The sequence below is a fragment of the Mastigoproctus giganteus genome, chromosome 1 (genome assembly GCF_048544385.1).
Source record: "Mastigoproctus giganteus isolate SK-2022 chromosome 1, ASM4854438v1, whole genome shotgun sequence".
In the NCBI taxonomy this organism is placed as follows: Eukaryota; Metazoa; Arthropoda; class Arachnida; order Uropygi; family Thelyphonidae; genus Mastigoproctus; species Mastigoproctus giganteus.
The window spans coordinates 253,784,879-253,804,365 of record NC_143575.1 but is presented as its reverse complement, the minus strand read 5'-3'; the positions used below and the strand labels follow the sequence as shown (position 1 = coordinate 253,804,365).

General features: G+C 34.5%; 1 protein-coding gene across 1 annotated transcript in view; it reads left to right on the top strand.

Moving 5' to 3' along the window:
- The window catches only part of LOC150091790 (ribonuclease H2 subunit B), a 76,164-nt gene extending 61,319 nt beyond the window's left edge, over positions 1-14,845 (top strand). Inside the window, exons 7-10 of the mRNA XM_090369726.1 lie at positions 3,393-3,474; positions 7,852-7,915; positions 14,117-14,194; positions 14,753-14,845. Of these exons, the coding sequence (XP_090225852.1) occupies positions 3,393-3,474; positions 7,852-7,915; positions 14,117-14,194; positions 14,753-14,845 (317 nt within the window). The remainder of the gene's footprint in view (positions 1-3,392; positions 3,475-7,851; positions 7,916-14,116; positions 14,195-14,752) is intronic.
- Positions 14,846-19,487: the final 4,642 nt, after the last annotated feature.

Here is a 19,487-nt window from a genome sequence, read left to right as displayed (position 1 = left end):
TTAGAATTTGCTGTTGGTAACATTATCAGTTGTTCCCACTGTACAGAATTTAAAAACTGTCTAAGATCACTGTAGTCACCTTTACGGAAGCAAAAACCCTTTCCTTTACACCTGATGGTAATTATATCTTTAAGTAAATCCCACATCAGTACACTCTGATTACTGCCACCCTTCTGATTACTGTGCAAATTCTTAATACACTAATGATCACTGCTGATACCAGATCAAGAATATTACCCTCTCAAACATGCTGCTGCAGAAAACAGTCATCCAATAAATCCACAAAAGTCTTACTATTGTGCGAGTGACCAATCCACAAGTTCCAGTCAATATCTGGGAAGTTAAAATCCCCCATGTGATGCCATAGCTGTTGACAATTTTTGTTCTGCACTAGGAGCACTTTGGTTCCCGACTCATCTTTTATTTTTATTGGATCAAGGAGGTAGCATTCCAGTCCATTTAAAGTACCAGTTTATTAACTACTACCTAGACCCAAGTCCATCTGTGGATATTTCATAAATTTTATTAGGCAACAGGAGAAGTTATAGAACTAAAATAAGTAATTAAAATAAAATATAATTAACTCAAACTAACATCTGGTCAAATAGAGGACAAGTGCCAGTTGACCCCAACTAAAGGAAATGTGACATGTGATAAATGAAGTCCTCATCCATCCAAGTGAGTTGGATTACCATCCCACCCACTGGGAGGCATACCTCTATTGTCTAGCTGTTCTTAAAATAGTCTTCTATCAGTAAACAGGATCCACAAACTATCCTGATTTAATACTCCAATTGAAATTTTTAAATTAGATCTCAAGTCAAATAATTGTTGCATTCGAACGTGATATAAACAGAATTCTCAACTTCATCACAAGTACATGGGTCACTTAAGGACAAAACTAGCTGACATAATCTTTGAGCAAGCTCATGTCCAGTGATGAGGAATATAGCATTCAATCCAAATTGAAGCCAGGGTTTTCTTTTCACATCTATAATATTTACTCTTGGAAAAAACACAAAAGTTTGTTTTCCTTTCTGGCTGTTATTCCATCTAGTCTATTGCCACAAATTATATATATCAACTTTTAAGTTCTAGAATACAATCTATTAGCATCAAGGCATGATGTTTTACCCAAAATTGTAACATTAATATTATTCTTAACTAAATACAGCATGCCTGAAAGTAGAATCAGCAGTTAAACAGGGAGTCTCCCTGCCATCATCTGCAAAGCTTCATTAGAAACTGAGCAACAAGCACAAGTTGTACTCAGAAGAGCGAATAACTGTTTGCAACAAATATTTTTGAATAACTGAATTTGAAATTCTATGTACCCAAGCTCCAGAAACATAGATCACTATGGGGATAAATAAACAGTCATACAATAAATTGAAAGAGCATCTTTTAAATTCCCAGTCAACTCAAATAACTCTTCTGAGCTTGGAAATTTTGCATTCTCTGTAAAGAAAATTTGCTTCTCTAAGTACAACTCCAAATATCTTGTCGTTCTGGTATACCTAAGGGAGACCCCCATACTTTCACAACCAGATGTATATTCAGGCTTATGTTTGTTTGTTTTGTTATTTGGTTTTTAGGAGCATTAGCAACTAAGGCCATATTGCTCCGGGAATATGCGGTGGTCATTCCCTGACCTTCCCGCATCCTCCGTATTTGGTGGTGATGGGATCGAAACCTGGTCTAATCAAGAAGCGTGATTCCTTCCCACCTGGCTATGGAGGCGCCATATTCAGACTTATAACCCTAAATATCTTCTAACATACGTAAGAGAGACCCCCCTATGCTCTCACAACTGGGTGTATATTCACATTTAATTGTCCTTTAAGCAAATATGCACCATTTTGAGGAGATCTGAAATTTGTACAGTTTGCTCCAGTCCTTGAGTATTTCAAGAGAATTCACTGCTCTAGCTTCAATTAACCTTGAGTTTCTAAAGACCAGAATGACAAGGTCATCAGCATAAGCCATAAATTTTGTCCCCTCAATTTCTTTATTTCAAAATTCATTTAACTGCATTATTCCAAGCAAAAGGGCCTATCTGAGCCCTGTGGACAACTTCTGTGTACACCTTTCCTTGTCTCAATATATTTAGTCCTACAAGAAATTTCTCTATCAGAAAAATAATAATTCCAGAAAACTGAGAATGAATTATCTGGACAACCAATTAACCTTATCCTTGCCAGGATGCCCTCCCACCAAAGTCTGTCAAAGGCTCCTTTAAAATCAAAAAATAATCCAAGAACATACTGCCCCCATCAAACTCCTAAACAAACACTGTGAATAACCTTATAAATAGTGTCCTTGGTAGACATTCCTTTTTTAAAGCCAAACTGTTTTTCTTAGGACATATTCTTATTAGTATAATAAATCATTAATTTACTAATACAGTCATTCATACACTTTGGCCATCACAGGTAAGAGAGCAATAGGGCAGTATGAACTTGTTCACTAGGAAACCGATTGGAACTTTTAATAATCAATTTAAGCCAGGCACTCTCAGCAAGACAGGCATTTTAAATTCAAATCAGATCTTAAATGAAAAGTTCTTTTGAGAATTTGCACTTCAATCCTATCAAGACCTGTCACCACTATTTTAAGAAATCTTATCCTATCACCACTATTTTAGAAAAAATAGATTCACGGAACATTTACTTCAAGCCCAACTGAAAAAAAAAAAACATCGAGCTTCTTGAATCTCAAGAAGTGCCTTTTTTTAGCTCCTTTGATAATTCTATTTAATATTAGCTGTATTTAATAACAGAATGTACAAAAAAAAAAAGTAGAGTGCATGTTTCTGACTTTTGTTTTTGCACATTTCGGTATAACTACTTATGGTTGTAAAAGTTTTTGTTAAGATCTTGATAAGACATTTTGTGAACATTCTTTCTTCACATTTTGATTTTGTTAGAAGCTGTCTCAATCAGTATTTGCCAGTTTTAATGTGAATTTTGAAAATTCTCAATAATATTTTGGACTGGTCCTACTATTATTTCAAACCATGTACAATTTGCCTTCTACTTGAACCACATCAGTTTAGTCAAATATTGTACTTGAATTTGAGTAATTGGGGAAAATATTTAAAATTGCAATTAAAATATTCATGTTGTGTTTTATGAAACCTAAAATCTCCTTAATGCTGTAACATTTAATATCAAGTTATTTATTCATATTCGTCCAATACGTTGCAAAAATTGTATGTCATTCTAACCTCATATGTTAATTATTCTAACTGGGCATTGTATGTATTCATAAAAAAAAGGAACTGGTAATTTTATTATTTTATTGATATTACTTAATACAATGTAGTGAACATTAGGACCATTTTTTTTTTTTTTTTTGTCTGAATACTGTCACAATATGTTTTTAACTTACAGATAAATATTTGCTCTGTTCGTGTCATTTGGTATCTGATTACGTGGATGAAGATATTACAAATGATCTGATTAGCTCATTAGCGTAAGTATATTCTTACAATATTAATTATATATAGGGTGATTCCTAAGGTCTTTCTTAGTGCAAAGTATTATATAAACAGTCTTATTCTCAACAGTACAGAGCTATGTGTAAGGAAAAGTTAGATTAAATACCACAAACAGATTTTTGTAACTAGAAATGATACTTCATAGTTATACGTGATTTTACTTATCCTGGACTTGGGAAAGGTTTGATTTCCATTACAATAGTGGAAATTTAACAGAAGTTAAAAATGTCTGCTTTCAGCTTTGATACACATTCTTGCCCATTTCACAGTTGAACATGTAGTGCATGTAGTTTATAGGCCTGAAATGTAATGCACTGGATACATTAAGTACGTTGTTAATGTATGCAGTGCATTACATTCCAGGCATGTTTTTTTTTTGTTTTGTTTTTTTTTCTTATTAAATTATCTGAATTTGTTCTTTTGCTGTGATTAATGGAAATGAAAATTAATTATAGTTATATCCTTATCAATTAATTACTAAGGTTATAACTTTATCAAACACTTTATAAAGCTCTATAGCAACAAGTCTCACATAACAATACATGCAAAGTGTGCACTGACTCAGATTAAATAAAATTAAATTTATACTTATATGTCAGATATAATGTTATGTTCATTTAATTTTCTTTCCCTTCGTCGCTGCTAAGCACAATCTCTTCTGCGGCATCTAGATTTTGTGTACCTTCTGCTCTCTTTAAAATTCACAAACTGCACGTTTTGAAGTCACAATTTTTTATGGTCTCAAACAAGCACAAGTTCAATAGCACAGAACCGAACCCAGGGTTCGGTTCTATGCCAACCAACAAAACACAGTGGAGCCACGCTTTAAAGATATAAAGCACAAATTTAACTTTATTACCTTACCAATTAACAAAGTTAAATGATACATGAAAATTGGAAGAATATTTTCCAGTTAGCAAAATAAAAATAAATTTTGCGCTTACATACATACCTTAATTAATACGTACTATAATATGTACATACTAACTAATTGATATTTCTGTTCACTGGCTTTTTTTTTCTTTTCTTTTTTTGTTGTAAAATTTAAAACAGTAAAAATGATAAGCAATTAATAACAAAGAACACGGCATGCATAAGTAAGATATGGAGTAACAAGTTTCTGAAAATTTATTTTTTATATGATTGAATATTTCATGGAAGAGGAAACACATTTCCCCATAATAACGTGAAAACCCACAGGAATTCCAGCTATTGGTACTGTAACAAATGCAAGAAGCTTGAGTGTACCACCTGTTTAGAATTGATTACACTAACAGAAAAGGGCAATAAACCGGAAAGTGCAAATTGTTTTTATTGTTTTATGGTAGGGACCTCCAGAAATGTGCTTTAGAAAAATATCATGAAGGCGATAATGACTAGTGAGTCAACAGCAGGGATTCACAAAAAGGAATGGTAATGTTGAAAATTACATCTAACATAATAGAAGGGTTTTCTCAGCACAAAAGCTCAAAAATACCGTGTTATTCAAGATTTCCCTAAATTCTCAAACCGTGTCATATAAGTACCATGTTGTAGAAGTACTGTGTTATATGGGGGTTGCCTGTAATTGCCAGATTTCTATTTCTATTTGAATGGTTGATCTGAGAACCTGCTGATTCTGATGTGTTTTTTTGCTTCATCTGTTTTCTTAAAACCACTTGGAAAATTGGTGGCACCAGATAATAGATTACCAGATTTTGGGATGTCCAGCTGTAACATTGTCCCATATTATTATTTAATTTTTAGTTTTTCCCTGTCAGCAATACTGTTATTGCATTAAAAATTAAATTTATTCATACTTAATATCAATTGTTATTTTTAAAAAAAATAACTTTTTTTTTTTCACTCCAACCTTTAGAAACCTGCTCATGTACAAATATTCCTTGTCAGATTTCTTTCTTTTTTTTTCTGCTTAAATATAAATAAAAAAAAGATGCTATGATGTTGTTTTAAACACTTGTGTTAGTGGAAAGTTTAAGAGTAAGTAATTTTTTCTTAATTTACCATAAACTCTTCAAAATTTCTTCTTGTTTATACAACTGAATTAGTATTGAGGTGCTGGAACTTCACATAGCAGACACTCTCCTTGGATATAATTATTATGATATGAGAGATTGACTATTGAAATAATTTCTGAATTGCATTCAAGTAACATATATGCATTTATCCATGCACGATGACCCATACAAGGGAGACATTTAAAATGTCTAATGAGAGAGAGTGAGTATTTCTATGAAAAGTGCTTCATGTCTGAGCCTTAAATAGTTGTGCTGTTGTTTTTCAGTGTTAACCAGGTTTAGACTAAAGTCACCCCAAGAATGCCGTGATTTTTTTTTTTGAGAATGTTTCTGCATTCTCAAAAAAAAGGTGCAAAATAAAAATGGCTTTTATTTTGCACCTTGATCCCTAAAATTTGTTATCTACAGTTTTATATTTTTAACTGGTTAAGGAAGATAAGGTTATAAAAGTTGGATGCCCATCATTTACATCCTCCGTTCACTACACTGTAATACCTTGATGTGCCCTGCATAAAAAATCACTTAAAATGGTAAATAAAGATTTTTTTTTTTTTTTATCATGTGTGTTACTGTTCTTCTCAAATTTTATAGTGAAGATGATATTTTGTTTGCTGCATTCAGTGTGATCATGCTTATACTGCTAAGCTTTAAGTTGGACTGTATTCTTAAGTTCTTCAAAGTCAGTGAATGAAATACCTATATATAGATTGCATTTCCTGTTTAAGGTCTAATTTAAAGCAGAATAGAAGTATCTTATTATCAAAAATCTTAGTATGTTGTAAGCATTAAATTGAAGAGTTGAGAATATGAATGGCAACAGAAATTTATGTTAATTGTCATTAATCATAATTTAAGGCAGGTGTCTCAAAATCATAAAAGCTTATGGGCCAGACCAGCACCATCTGGGGGGGGGAGGTTTCATATGTACTAATGTGTGCACAATATACACTAGTTGCAGGAATAAGCAATTTGAATAAGTACCAATGTGTCACAGGAAATCTTCCTGCATTCCACCAAGTGGCACACATATGTAGAGTTGCGATGCTTGCACTAGTATATGAAGGAAATGTAAAAAGAAAAACTTATTGTAAGTCTCCAGTTAAAATATTGGAAACAGTTGCATCAATAAGTGCTAAGTCAGTATAGATAAAAAATTGTTAGCAGCAACAAATGTTAGAAGGACAAATGTCAGGTAACCTTGCATCATGCTATGTGCTTCCATATCAACTTTTTCATTCTTGAAAAAATGTGTATTATGGGAACAAATTATTCTACAATCAAAGTGTCATAACGCTACTCTTATCCAATGAGTGTCATTTCAATTTGATTAGCAAAATTCAATTTGATCAACAAAAATTATTATTTATTTTTTTTTTTTTTCCTAATTTTGCGATATTATGGATTGAAAAATTTAGAATACTCATTTGCTTCTCAACAGTAGGACGATTTTGAATTGGCTAAGAAAAATAATACGAGACTGCAGAAAATGATATAGCAGGCCAAATGTTTGAAAGCCTTGTAAGGTAATAATAATTGTTATTTTATTAGTCACTCATCAAAGAAATTTCACTGACATGGAGAGTGACCCACTACTGGGAAAGGGATTACATATTGGCTGATGCTGCATAAGCTCATGCACTTGCCTTGCTTTCTTGCATCACGTGTCACTACTACATTGAATTTGAAAATGTAAATCTCATTAAATGATATATTGCCTATATAAAAGTTCTGATAGATACTCATTTATTTTTATATTTGCATTATGGAGGGGGGGGTCATTGCAAGAATTTGTATTTAGTATAGGATATTGGGTATATTTTCCCTTCATTTTGAAGAACATCAAAATATTGAAATATAGATAAGTTCTAATTTTTAGTGAAATATCTTGCAGAACACTGGTTGAAAAAACACTAAGTTTTAAATGTTTGTTATTTAAATCTGTTTTATTTCTTAGCTTTAATAATAAGGTACACAACCTGCACGGTCTTGAAGGCAATAATTTAATTATTACCAATAGTTTTGGAAAGTTCCAATCACTTTACAGATGGAAACGTGTAATGTTTCTGAAACCATCAGCAATAATTAAATTATTTCTTTTTTTTTTTTTTTTTACTAAGTTAGAGCCTACATAATATCTTGGAATAATTGTGTATTTTGTTTCATTACTAATTGAATATTTGTTACCAAATAATGGCCAAATACTAACAAAGAATAATTGTTATACAGTATTGTGTACCATTAAAACCAAGAGTACTTTTTCTTTCTCTCTATATATTATAAGTTTTTTGAGTATGAAAGATATCTCCTTTGCATTACATTTATTTATTTTAATAGACTTGAAGAATTAGCTAGTCAGATGAGTCCAGTTAAGTCACCTCAAGAGTCATCTGTTTCAAAGGTAGCAGTTGAAAATATAACCTTCTAAGATGAATTTTAATAAATAAAAAAATTTGTTAAATAATTTTTCATGTAAAACCAGCATATAAATAATTAATTCTTTATACAAAGCATGCCATTTAAGTTTTTAATGCTGATTAGACAAATCTGTGGTAGTTCAGAATAAATGTTTTGAAATTTGTACACCAACAAACAGAAGCTAAGGTAATGACAAAATTATTTACAACTAACACGGGCACCTCCGTAGCCAGGTGGGCAGAAGCAGCAGTGCATAGCACATACTTCTTGATTAGACCGGGGTTCGAGCCCGTGACCACCAAATACAGAGGATGCGGAAAGGTCAGGGAATGACCATCGCATATCCCCAGAGCAAATGGCCTTAGTTGCTAATGCTCCTAAAAACCAAATAACAAACAAACAACTAACGCGATTATTCAGGGGTACAGAAGTTAGGGTATCCTTACCAAAAAAAAAATTTCAATTCTGCAGATTAGTATCTAGAAATTAGGCACCCATGAGGCAACCTGACTGAAAGCTTTAAATGGATTGAGTAAACTAAATGCTGATGGAAGGCTTACCCTTTCTCAGACAACACACATAAGGGGACATAAATTTAAATTAAAAAAGAATTGTTACAGGATAGATGTGCAAAAATTTGCTTCAACTAGAGAATGACTGTTGGAACAAGCTTCCATCTGGTATTGTGGAAGTGGGTAGTTTAAAATAAATTTAAAGAAGGATTAGGAAAATTATTAAAAGGGATGGACAGATGATATGAGTAGTTTTTTATTTTTTAGCTGATGCTGTATAAAGCTTGTGCCTTCCTTGTGCCACTACTAATACTGCAAATGCAATAGTTTAAATTTTTATTTTTATTTTTTTCTTTTAGCGTAATGAAAACCTATGTGACATAGTCCATAATGGACTGTGCTACATAGCTTGCAGTATAAAAAGCTGAACAGTTTCCTACAGTAGAGTAGTGATAAAGTAGTGTTGTGGAAAGTAGTAAAGATATCATAGCATTTCAAAAGGTTATGATTGTAGGAGATTGTGCATTGGGTGCTTCCATATTGGAAACAGCATGTCTCATTGGTTGCTCACAGCCCACTGTGGTTAAGGTGCACAAAGAATGGTGTTGAGTGGGTCAAACCACATCCCACTAACAGAACTGTAAAAGATTACACAAGGTGGATGTTTGTGATGAGCAAAGGGTGCAGTGCATTGTATGGGCTCAATGAAAAGTCAGTGTGACAGTTGACATCGCAATACAATATAGGGTTTGCAACAACAATGTCCCAAATGACGATTTGCCATTCACTGAATGTATAGGGTTCCACAGCAGATAACCCAAGAGAGTTCCTCCCCCTAACCACTGATCATTTTTGACAGTGAATACTGTGCTGTTTGGACACTGGAGGACTGGAAACAAGTGTGCTGCTCAGATGGATCCAAATACTTAGTGCAACGTGCCAACAGATGCCTTTGCGTGTGGTGCAAGAAAACACGAGTCCATGGACCCATCATGCATGGTGCCCACTATTCAGGCAAGTGATGGTGGTAGTTGCTTAGTGTGGGACATGTTTTTGTCTTCAAATTTGCCTGACCTCAGTCCAACTGAACACCTGTGGGATGTTTTGGAATGAGAAAGTGAGCTGTGTGTGTGCGCATGCAACCATCATTTATTCCGACATTGTAGAAAGCCTTGTAGGTAGCATGGCTGCAGATCCCTATGGACATCTTCAGACATCTAGTGGAGTCAATGCCTAGGCCCTACACGAAAAGCAGCTGTTATCTGTGTGAACAGTGGTCCAACATGGTATTGAGTAGGTGGTCATAATTCAGTGAACACTTAGTGTATATGTTGCATACATGAATAGTAATGAGATATAGTTTGCTATATTTTCTTAACCATTGAGCAGGTTAAAGTGTACCAAAAACTTTGGTAAAAGCAATTGTACATTCCTTTCGTCCAGAAACACTGAATGATAAGTTTTAACACTCCAAGAGGGTGCATCTAAAGAGTGCTGCAGTACAGTGCTTATGAGTCCCCTCATAGGACTCATAAGCATTGAGCACACTTTGCAGTCCTTGAAATGTTTTCAGTTTGCACATTTCACTTACTGAGTGAGCCCAAAATTTACTGAGTGAGTGAGCATGCTTGTAATCTGTTAAAATTAAAGCCTGTAGTTCAGTTCTAACACTAATGAAGAATAAAAGTCCAAACCATAGTGAAGGATTATGAAATTGAACATTGACAGGACTACCTCTAGTAGATATTTATCTCTATTCCTTTTTTTTAATTTTTATATATATTTTTTTCCCTGTATGCTTTGTATATCAGTATGCTTTCTGTAAGGTTAAACAAACATTCAGAATTTTTTAATGCAGTGGAAATCTGCATTAAAAAATTTGTGTTATATATATTACTAAGAATATATAAGGATTTCCATTTGGTCAGTTTATAGCTAACTTAGTTTGCTCTTTTGATATGTGTAAACTGATGCATTGGCACTACCACCCATAACCTGAAACTTGTTAGCTCGTGTGTGTTACCAGTTTGTGTAATTACAATGGATTATATATGTTGGTAGTTAGCATTAGCTGAGGCATATAATGCAAGAAAGCAAACTTATAGAGCATCAGCCAAGGTGGGGGAAAACCCTTCCCATTTCACCCATCTGGTCACTCCAAATGTTTCTCAATTTCAGCCTTAAATTTACTTAAGCTACCAACTTCCACAACAACAGATGAAGGTTCCAGCAATCAACTACCCGCTGGCTAAAGGCAAACTTCTGCACATCTATTCTACAACTGTCTTTCCTCAGTTTGAATCTGTGTTCTCGTCAGGTTCTTAATCTGAGCAAGCGGAAGTATCAAATCATCATTGAGCCTGCTCAAACCATTCAAGGCCTTGTACACTTCAATCAGATGTACAAGGGTCTACCCCTTGTACACTGGGTCTACAGATGCTGCAGTTTAAGAATTTAAGCCTATCCTTTTTAAGAGAACCCCTTTGTTCCTCTCACCAATCGTGTTGCTTATCTCTGTACTCATTTTAGCAACTCTACATCCTTCCTAAAATGAGGTCTCCAGACCTGTATGTAGCTCAATGTGTGGCCTGACCATTGCCTTATACAAAGGAGGCACTTCCATAGCCAAGTGGATAGGAGCAGCAGTGCGTAGCACACGCTTCTTGATTAGACCGGGGTTCGAGCCCGTGACCACCAAATACGGAGGATGCAGAAAGGTCAGGGAATGACCACTGCATATCCCCGGAGCAATATGGCCCAAGTTGCTAATGCTCTTGAAAACAAAAAAAAAAAAAAAAAAAAAGCCTTATACAAAGGTATAATCACCTCCTTGTTTCTGCTAGCAAAATTTCTATATATCATTGACAAAACAACATGACCTGCTCTGGCAGCCAGTCTGTACTGCTCAGAGAACTTCATATCCTACTGCACAATTACCGTCGGATCTTTTTCATTCTCCACTTCCCTGAGTGTAGTATCACACAGTTAGTAAGTTTCTCTTGGGTTACTGCTACTCATTTGCATTTGTCAATATTAAACTTCAGTTGCCATTTCTCAGCTCATCTACCTAACTTTTCTAGATCCTGTTGCAGTAGTGTACTGTCTTTAGTGTCATTAACAACCCTTCCAACCTTTGTATCATCTGCAAACTTGGACATTAAGCCTGATATACCTTCATCGATATCATTAATAAATACACAAAACAAAAATGGCCCAAGCACTTAACCCTGGGGGGGGGGGAGTCCACTAATAACATTAGTCCATATAGAGCAGTGTCCATTTATTACCACTCTCTGCCGTCTTCCACTCAACCATCCCTTTATCCATTGCAGCAACTTGTCCTTAATGCCATACTACTCCAAATTGTACAGCAGTCTACCATGTGCAACAGTATCAAAAGCTTTCCTGAAATCCAAGTATATGATATCAAAATAATTTTTTGTATCCAGTTCCTTTGTGACCACATCACAGTATCCAATCAAATTGGTCAGACAAGGCGTCCCCTTAACAAATCCATGTTGTGTCTGAACTGTTATGGCAGTCTTGTGTAGGTGATCCTGCATTACTTCTTTAACTGGTGACTCCATTATTTTCCCCGGAACAGAAGTTAAACTTACAGGTCTATAATCATTTGTGTCACCTACCCTTTGTGAATTGGGGATACATTTGAACATCTCCAATCCATGGCGACTTTCCCTGAATCTTCCTCTGATCCTAATAATTATGAGATAATCTCATAATTATGGCTAAGGGATTGCTTACTTCTCTTGCTGCCTTTTTCAATATAACTGGATCGATTCCAACTGTCCCAGGTACCTTTCTTATGTTTAACTTCAACAATATCTCCTCCACCTTGCTCTTCGTTATTACAAAATCATTTAGCTTCCTGTTAGTTTAGTAAACTTCGGTCCTCCCCTTCCTTACAGAATTCCTCATGTGTGAATGTAGATGCAAAATACTCATTCAGTTTGTCAGCTATCTGAGCAGGATCATCACCAGTTGAACCATCAATATCAAGTGGAACAATCTGATTCATCCCCCTTCCTTCTAGAGTTTACTTTGCATCCTTTGCCATGGATTTCTCGTAATCAGCCTTCGCTTGTCTAACCTCCTTTGTGACTTGATTACAGATAGCTGATATCTGCCATAGGCTTCTGTGTCACCTGTTGATTTATATGCATCCCACCCTTTTTTCTTCTCTGCCACGAGCCTCATTAGCTCATCTGACATACATTTAGTCCTAAATCTTGAACAGTATTTGTTAGTTGGTATGAAAAGCCTAGTAGCTTCGAAGATTAATTCCTTGAAGGCTTTCAACATCATCAGTTGATCCCACTGTATAGAATTTAAAAACTGCCTGAACTGTAGTCGCCTTTACGAAAACAAAAACCTTTCCCTTTACCCATGATGGTAGTTACATCTTTAAGTAAATTCCACATCAGTAGACTGTGATTGCTGTCACCTAGTAGTTCCTTTATCTGCAAATTCCTAATGCATGAGTCATCACTGCTGATAATCAGATCAAGAGTATTGCCGCTTCTGGTTGCCACTCGAACATGTTGCTGTAGAAAACAATTCTCCGATAAATCCACAAAAGTCTTGCTAGAAGTGACTAATCCACAATTTCCAGTCAATATCTGGAAGTTAAAATCCCCCATTATAAGATATTCTGATTTACTGGCCCACTCTATTTCTCTGCACAATTGTTCTTTGTACTCATCAGTCAGTAGGCTTATAACACACTCCTACTCATTTTCCCAGTGTTTGTGTCACACCAAACTAACTCAGCATTGCACTGTCCACCCATGTCAACTGGATGCACTTCCTTAGGTTTTATGTGTTTCTTAACTAACAGCATAACCCCTCCTCCCTTCTACACTGTCTATCCTTTCTACTCCCCCACATTCCAATTCTGCACTGCTTATATCTGTGTGATGTTTCTGATATCCCAACAATATCTGCCTTTGATGCCTTGATCAGTACTTCAAATTCATCAAATTTATTTACTATACTTCTAGCATTGGTGTACATGCAAGTATACATGCACCTATTCTTACTCTTAGTTACCCTAACACAGCTCATGTATTTACTTTTTTCATGATGACTCTCAGCAGCTCTTGAAATCCCCAGCAACCTGCTCTCTAGGCTGCTGCTCATTACAATAGAAGCAGTGGAAGAATTGCTTTTGCCTCTGCCTGCAGCTACTGTTAATTGTTAGTCTGTGGATCCCTCCAAGCTAGCAGTTTTCCAACCCACTTAACACTGCCTTGATAGCATCAGCAAATATTCTTGCACCCTTTCTATTTAAGTGTATGCCATCCCTGTAGAAGCAGTTTCTCCTGTTAGCAAGCACAGACCACGCTGGAAAAAAAATTCTATCGCATGAGCCTTGCACAATCTCTCCAGCGCTGAATTGATTGACAAGACTCTCATCATATACTCCATCATATCATGTCTGGGCAGAATTGCAGACACTTTCAAATTCAACTCTAGCTCGTGACTTTTTTTTTCAACATTGACCTGTACTTGTTAATTAAATCTGCAAATCTCTTACTCTTAAAGTCATTAATGTAGTGTATGAACTGATTGAATAGTAGTGCATATGAGAGAGTGATTGAAAACAATTTTTGGCCAAGATACTTATTTTCTTTATATGAATTGTATATATATAGAGGTTAAAGAAGGAAGTCCCTGTCGTACCATTAGAAGATTATACTGCAGATGGGAAAGTGAAATCAAAGTATTTCAAGGTAATTTAACTCTTATGTTTAAGTATCTATTGAAGTAGGCTGGTATTAAGTAACTTGTTATTGAGCTATCCGAATCTACTCACCAGTTATCCCTTATGTGACGGAGAACTAATTGAGAAGTAGAAATAAACCTGTGGATTGTTGAATAGGTATAGCATTAACTACTTTTTTATGAAAATCTTATAAAATGAAATTGCTAAAAATTTTGGGATCAAGACTTAAAATGTTTTGAGATTGTTTTAACCTAGCTGAGATCAAGGTTCTCTTTGTTTGAAATGTAGTAGCAGACAAAACAGTGACAACACCTAATGAAGTAAGTATTTAAAGGACTTTGCAGTGGTAATAGTTTTATATAAAGATGTTATGATCATTTTTAAATTATGGTTGAAAAATTTTTAGTGTTCTTTTTTCTTATTTATTTCACAAGATGCAATTATCATTTTAAAGAATTTATCATGATAACTTTTTTTTTCCATATATTTTAGAATTCATGAATTTTCTTTTATGTATATTCTTATGTTGGTTGCTTAAACTACTGTTTTTTATTTAATTCTTCAGCAAAACACCCTTACAGCAGCTCAGAAACGATTACAGAATGCTGACACATCTGGTATGAAGAGTATATCCAGCTTCTTTGAAAAGAAAAAATAATCTTTTATTATTTTGTTTATTTCAACTTTGTTCATTAGTGAGTCTAAAGATTATTTTTGTATTTTGCTTGTTTCAAATTTTCATTGCATCTGAGTAATAACACAAAGATTTTGAAGCAGAATCCATAATCTACATGATAATATTTTGATATAGTTAGGAACATCAATTTTTAAAAGTTAAGTATGGCTGAAGTTGATAGCATGAGTAAACACAGAGCAAAACATGTTCTGAACTATTTAAGCCTGAACCTCAAACGCCTTTTTGGCATCCCTTATACAAGTTAAATTGGCACTGAGTTTGTCAAGTGCTGTACTCGTGAGGTTTATCCTTTAAATGGCTGTTTTAGTAGTGTTGTCACGTTACAAATAAATATTATATTTATCATTTGGGAAGCATTTAATTTTTTTGTACAACCCATATATATTACTATGATCTTGAAGTATGATATTAATGCCATATTGGAAAAGACTATTTTCTTATGTAAACTTACCATTAAAAAAAAAAAAAAAAAAAAAAAAAAAAAAAAAGTATCAAAAAATGCTGTTTTAAGTTAGTACTTTGTTATCACTTAATAGATAATTTAAATTGCTTAAGAGATATTATAGAGTAGGTTGTCTGGCCTCACTGCATAATGGGATTTTCTTTTCTTGAAGTTTTCATAGTAAACTTCAGAAATAATGTATACTTATGCTTCTGTGGGTCCAGCTCTGAATTATTGTTTGGAGACCATTGACTTATGCAATGTGTGGAGGGTGTTCACTGCCATGTAAGACTACCATTGCACTGTCTCTAGAGTATAGTGTTTTACATACTCCTTGGCAGAGAGAGTATGAGCTATCCTCACAAGTAAAGAATTCTTTGCATGCAATTTCAGTTTTATTTTTGGAATTGTGTGAACCCCTCTTTCATTGGACATAGTATTTGTTCTATGTGAACAGTATTAGTATGAGTTCAGAAACTGAAAATTCAATATTTTCTTTCCTTGTAGTTAGTCTTAATGAAAATAGAGATATCTTTGCATCTGATAGGGGCTTTTGCATTTAATTGATCATGTTTTATTAAATTCATTCATTCATAAATGACTCAGACTTTAGATACTTGCAGTCTCTAAGGTAATATAAGTTCCTGTGTCTTAAAATGACCAAACACTGGTTCACCAGATCTTATATTTTTGAATACCTCAAATAAGTAGTTTCAGAGCATGCTACAGTGCTTTTAAAATTTTCATAACCACCTGTACACATTATTAACCTATAGTCATGTTTTTTCAAGTACTCAGAATATATAAGCTTCCTTAAATATCTAGTTGAATAACTGTGAAACCTATCATCCACTAGACTTCTGTTCTTCATGACTGGAACTGAAAGTATAGTATCTGTTGCTTATAACTCAAACAAGCTTAATAGCATAGCAGCCATATTAGTATTATGAGGTGTTAAATTGAAATGCTGTTATGAAGCAGTATTATGTAAACATTATAGTATGGTTTCAAAATAGCATTGCAAAGCTGTTGTGAAGCAGTACTTTAAATTTAACTGATTGGCTCATTTAGTAGTCAAAATAATGACTACTAAATGAACCAGTGAGTGTGGTAGGCGATTATTCTGTTATGTATTTTAGTTCTCTCTCTCTCTCTCTCTCTCTCTCTCTCTCTCTCTCTCTCTCTCTCTCTCTCTCTCTCTCTCTCTCTCTCTGGCTATTAACAGTTCATCTCTTATTGAGCACTGAGAACATATTCACATTTAAATTCACTATTTTATATATGGTTGTTTTTTTTTTTTTTTTTTTGTCCCTCTCTAAACTGAACCAAACTTCTTTTGCTGGCTGTCTAGCATATACAAGAAAACTTACCCATTAAATAGGACACTTTAATGTTAGAAACGTTTTCTCTCTCTCTCTCTCTCTCTCTCTCATGAATTCTCTGTAGCCAGGTGGAAAGGAGCAACAGTGCATAGCACACGCTTCTTGATTAGACCGGGGTTCGAGCCCATCACCACCAAATACGGAGGATGCGGAAAGGTCAGTGAATGACCACCGCATATTCCCGGAGCAATATGGCCTTAGTTGCCAATGCTCCTAAAAACCAAACAACAAACAAACTCATGAATTCTCAACATTAAATGCACGAAGTTTCCCCCCCTAGTTACCTTGGTTACTATAGTGGTCTAAACTTGAGCCTCTTTTTTTTATATGCTGCATATAGTGCAACTATTCACAATTTATTAAAACCTAATGTGGAATGCATGATTTTTAAAAAATTTATTTTAATTTCATTGATGCTTTATAAGCTTTCTTTCTTTCTTGTGTCATTTGCCACTGATAGTACTAATAGTATAACCATATTTGGATATACTTTAAAAATTGTTATTTTTCTGTACTGCCAGTGTTACAAAGAAAAACAGTTGCATTCATTTTCCTCCCTTTCTAATTTGTAGAGCTTGTAAATACATTTATTGTTCTAAATTAAATTAAATAAATCTTTATTGTACAAAAGGATGAGTAAAACGATCATTCACAGAAAGTTTCTAGAAGTTTTACGTAATAAGATTCATAATTAAGCTATGTAAACAGACAAGAATGGATAGAATGATTACAAAACTAAAAAGATAAAAGAATTGAGAGAAAGCTGATCTCAACAGAAAGGAGGCTTCATCTCAGGACATTGCTCTGGATAGGTTCTTCATAGTTTGGAGGAATGGGGAAAGAACAGTTTTAGACACCCAGGCAAGCTGCTATTGCTTTGATTACTGACCATAGCAGTTAATAGAAAAAAGGTAAGAAGAAATGGCTAACGAACTAAGAGGTGGTCACCAGTAGACCATGAAAATGTCACTGGGGATGAACCTCTTACACCATTTATACTTCTGTGGGACCAGTGATTCCTCTTTGCTTTCCTCATGCGGCTGTCAGGTTCTCCCTTCTTCATTATGCATCACTGGGTACTTTCTGCAATTCTTTTTCCTTCAATTCTGAGATAAATTTTTCTTTGTGTAAGCTAACAGCTGAATGACTTTACAGCCACTCTCTGACTTACGCAAGGGTTGCATTCCACAGAACTCTATATAAGTCGGAATTTCCCTAAATGCTTATGCAGCACTTGCAACTATGCATGCTGAGTTCGATTGAAGCAAAAAATAAATGTTCAACAAACGTATAAATAGAATTATTTATTCAATTTTTTTTATTTCGTGCGCAGGAAAAATTACAAAAGTGTGCACTCGCAAAAATTTCAAAATTATAAAATTACAAAACAGGAAGGGACAGGCATAACGTCAGCAAGTTTTACCTTTCGAGCATTGTTGCCAGAATTAACTCTTCAGCTGATAAGTACGCCACTGTGGAAGTTGAGGTCTGTGGAGATTTAGAAGGGGTTTTTTTCCCAACACATCACAAAATTTCTCTGCAGCTGCAGAATCGGCACTGGTGGCTTCACCGCATACTTTAATGTTGTGGAAACCAGCACAATGTTTGAACCTATTAAACCATCTGTTGCTTGTCACGAATTTGGCTTGGGGTTCGCTGTACTTATCCTTAATATCTTCATAAATATTCGTTGCTTTTGCTTGAAAGGCCATTAGACTCGGGGGCACTTGCTTCTGAATCTGATTTTCCATCCATATTATTAATAGCTTTTCCATCTTTGATATAACATCTGAACACAAATGTTGATCTTAAATGCACTGATCCTTTAGCATGTTCTTTTATACGTACACTGTCCTTTAAAATAGTACTCACTGTTGAAGCAACGAGACCTAATTCTGGTGCAATAAATGACAAACTTGTCCTGCTTTGTACTTCTTAATCATCTTCATTTATAAATCAATTTTGTTTCGTTTCTTAGCACTGCCACCACTTTCACTTTCCATTGATCCCTTTCCCTTCACCATTGTAATAAGTAAATACAAATGAAGAGATTCTGAAAATGTATTTATGTTTTTTATATGATTGAAGATTTCAGTGAAGGGGAAACATGTTTCACCATAATACCATAACATAAAAACCCACACAATTCCAGCAAATGCAATAAGATCGAGTTTACTATCCGTTTATAATAGAGTACACTAACAGAAAAGCCCAATAAACCGGAAAGTGCAAATTGTTTTTATTGTTTTATGGTAGTGACCTCCAGAAATGTGTTTTAGAAAAATATCACAAAGGCGTTCAAAATTGATTCTTATAACAGAACATATAATAATGATGAAAGTGTAGTGCAATTTCCATTATAAAATTGACCTTTAAGAGAGATAAACTAGCTTAGTTATACAGCGAAAATTTCAACTTTCAAGGTCTTGGAACAAATTACCAAAAAAAAAAACAATGTGTTATTGGGTTCACATAACAATATTTTCATGATACCTCCATTTATTCCTATGGGATGCAAAATATGTTTCTGTGGTTTTTTAAGTTTGCACTGGCCGGCAAAACTTACATAAAGAAATTTGCGTAAGTCAAGTGTTACGCAAGCTGGGGAGTGCCTGTAGTTTGTTTCTTAAATAGTTAAGAAATAGTTAAGTTACATAAGGAGATGTGTTTGTTAATTGGTTTTTAGGAACATTAGCAACTAAGGGGATATGCTACGTCATTATACTGGATTTACAGGTAATCCATTTGAATTACATGCACCTAATGCTGCATGTAATTT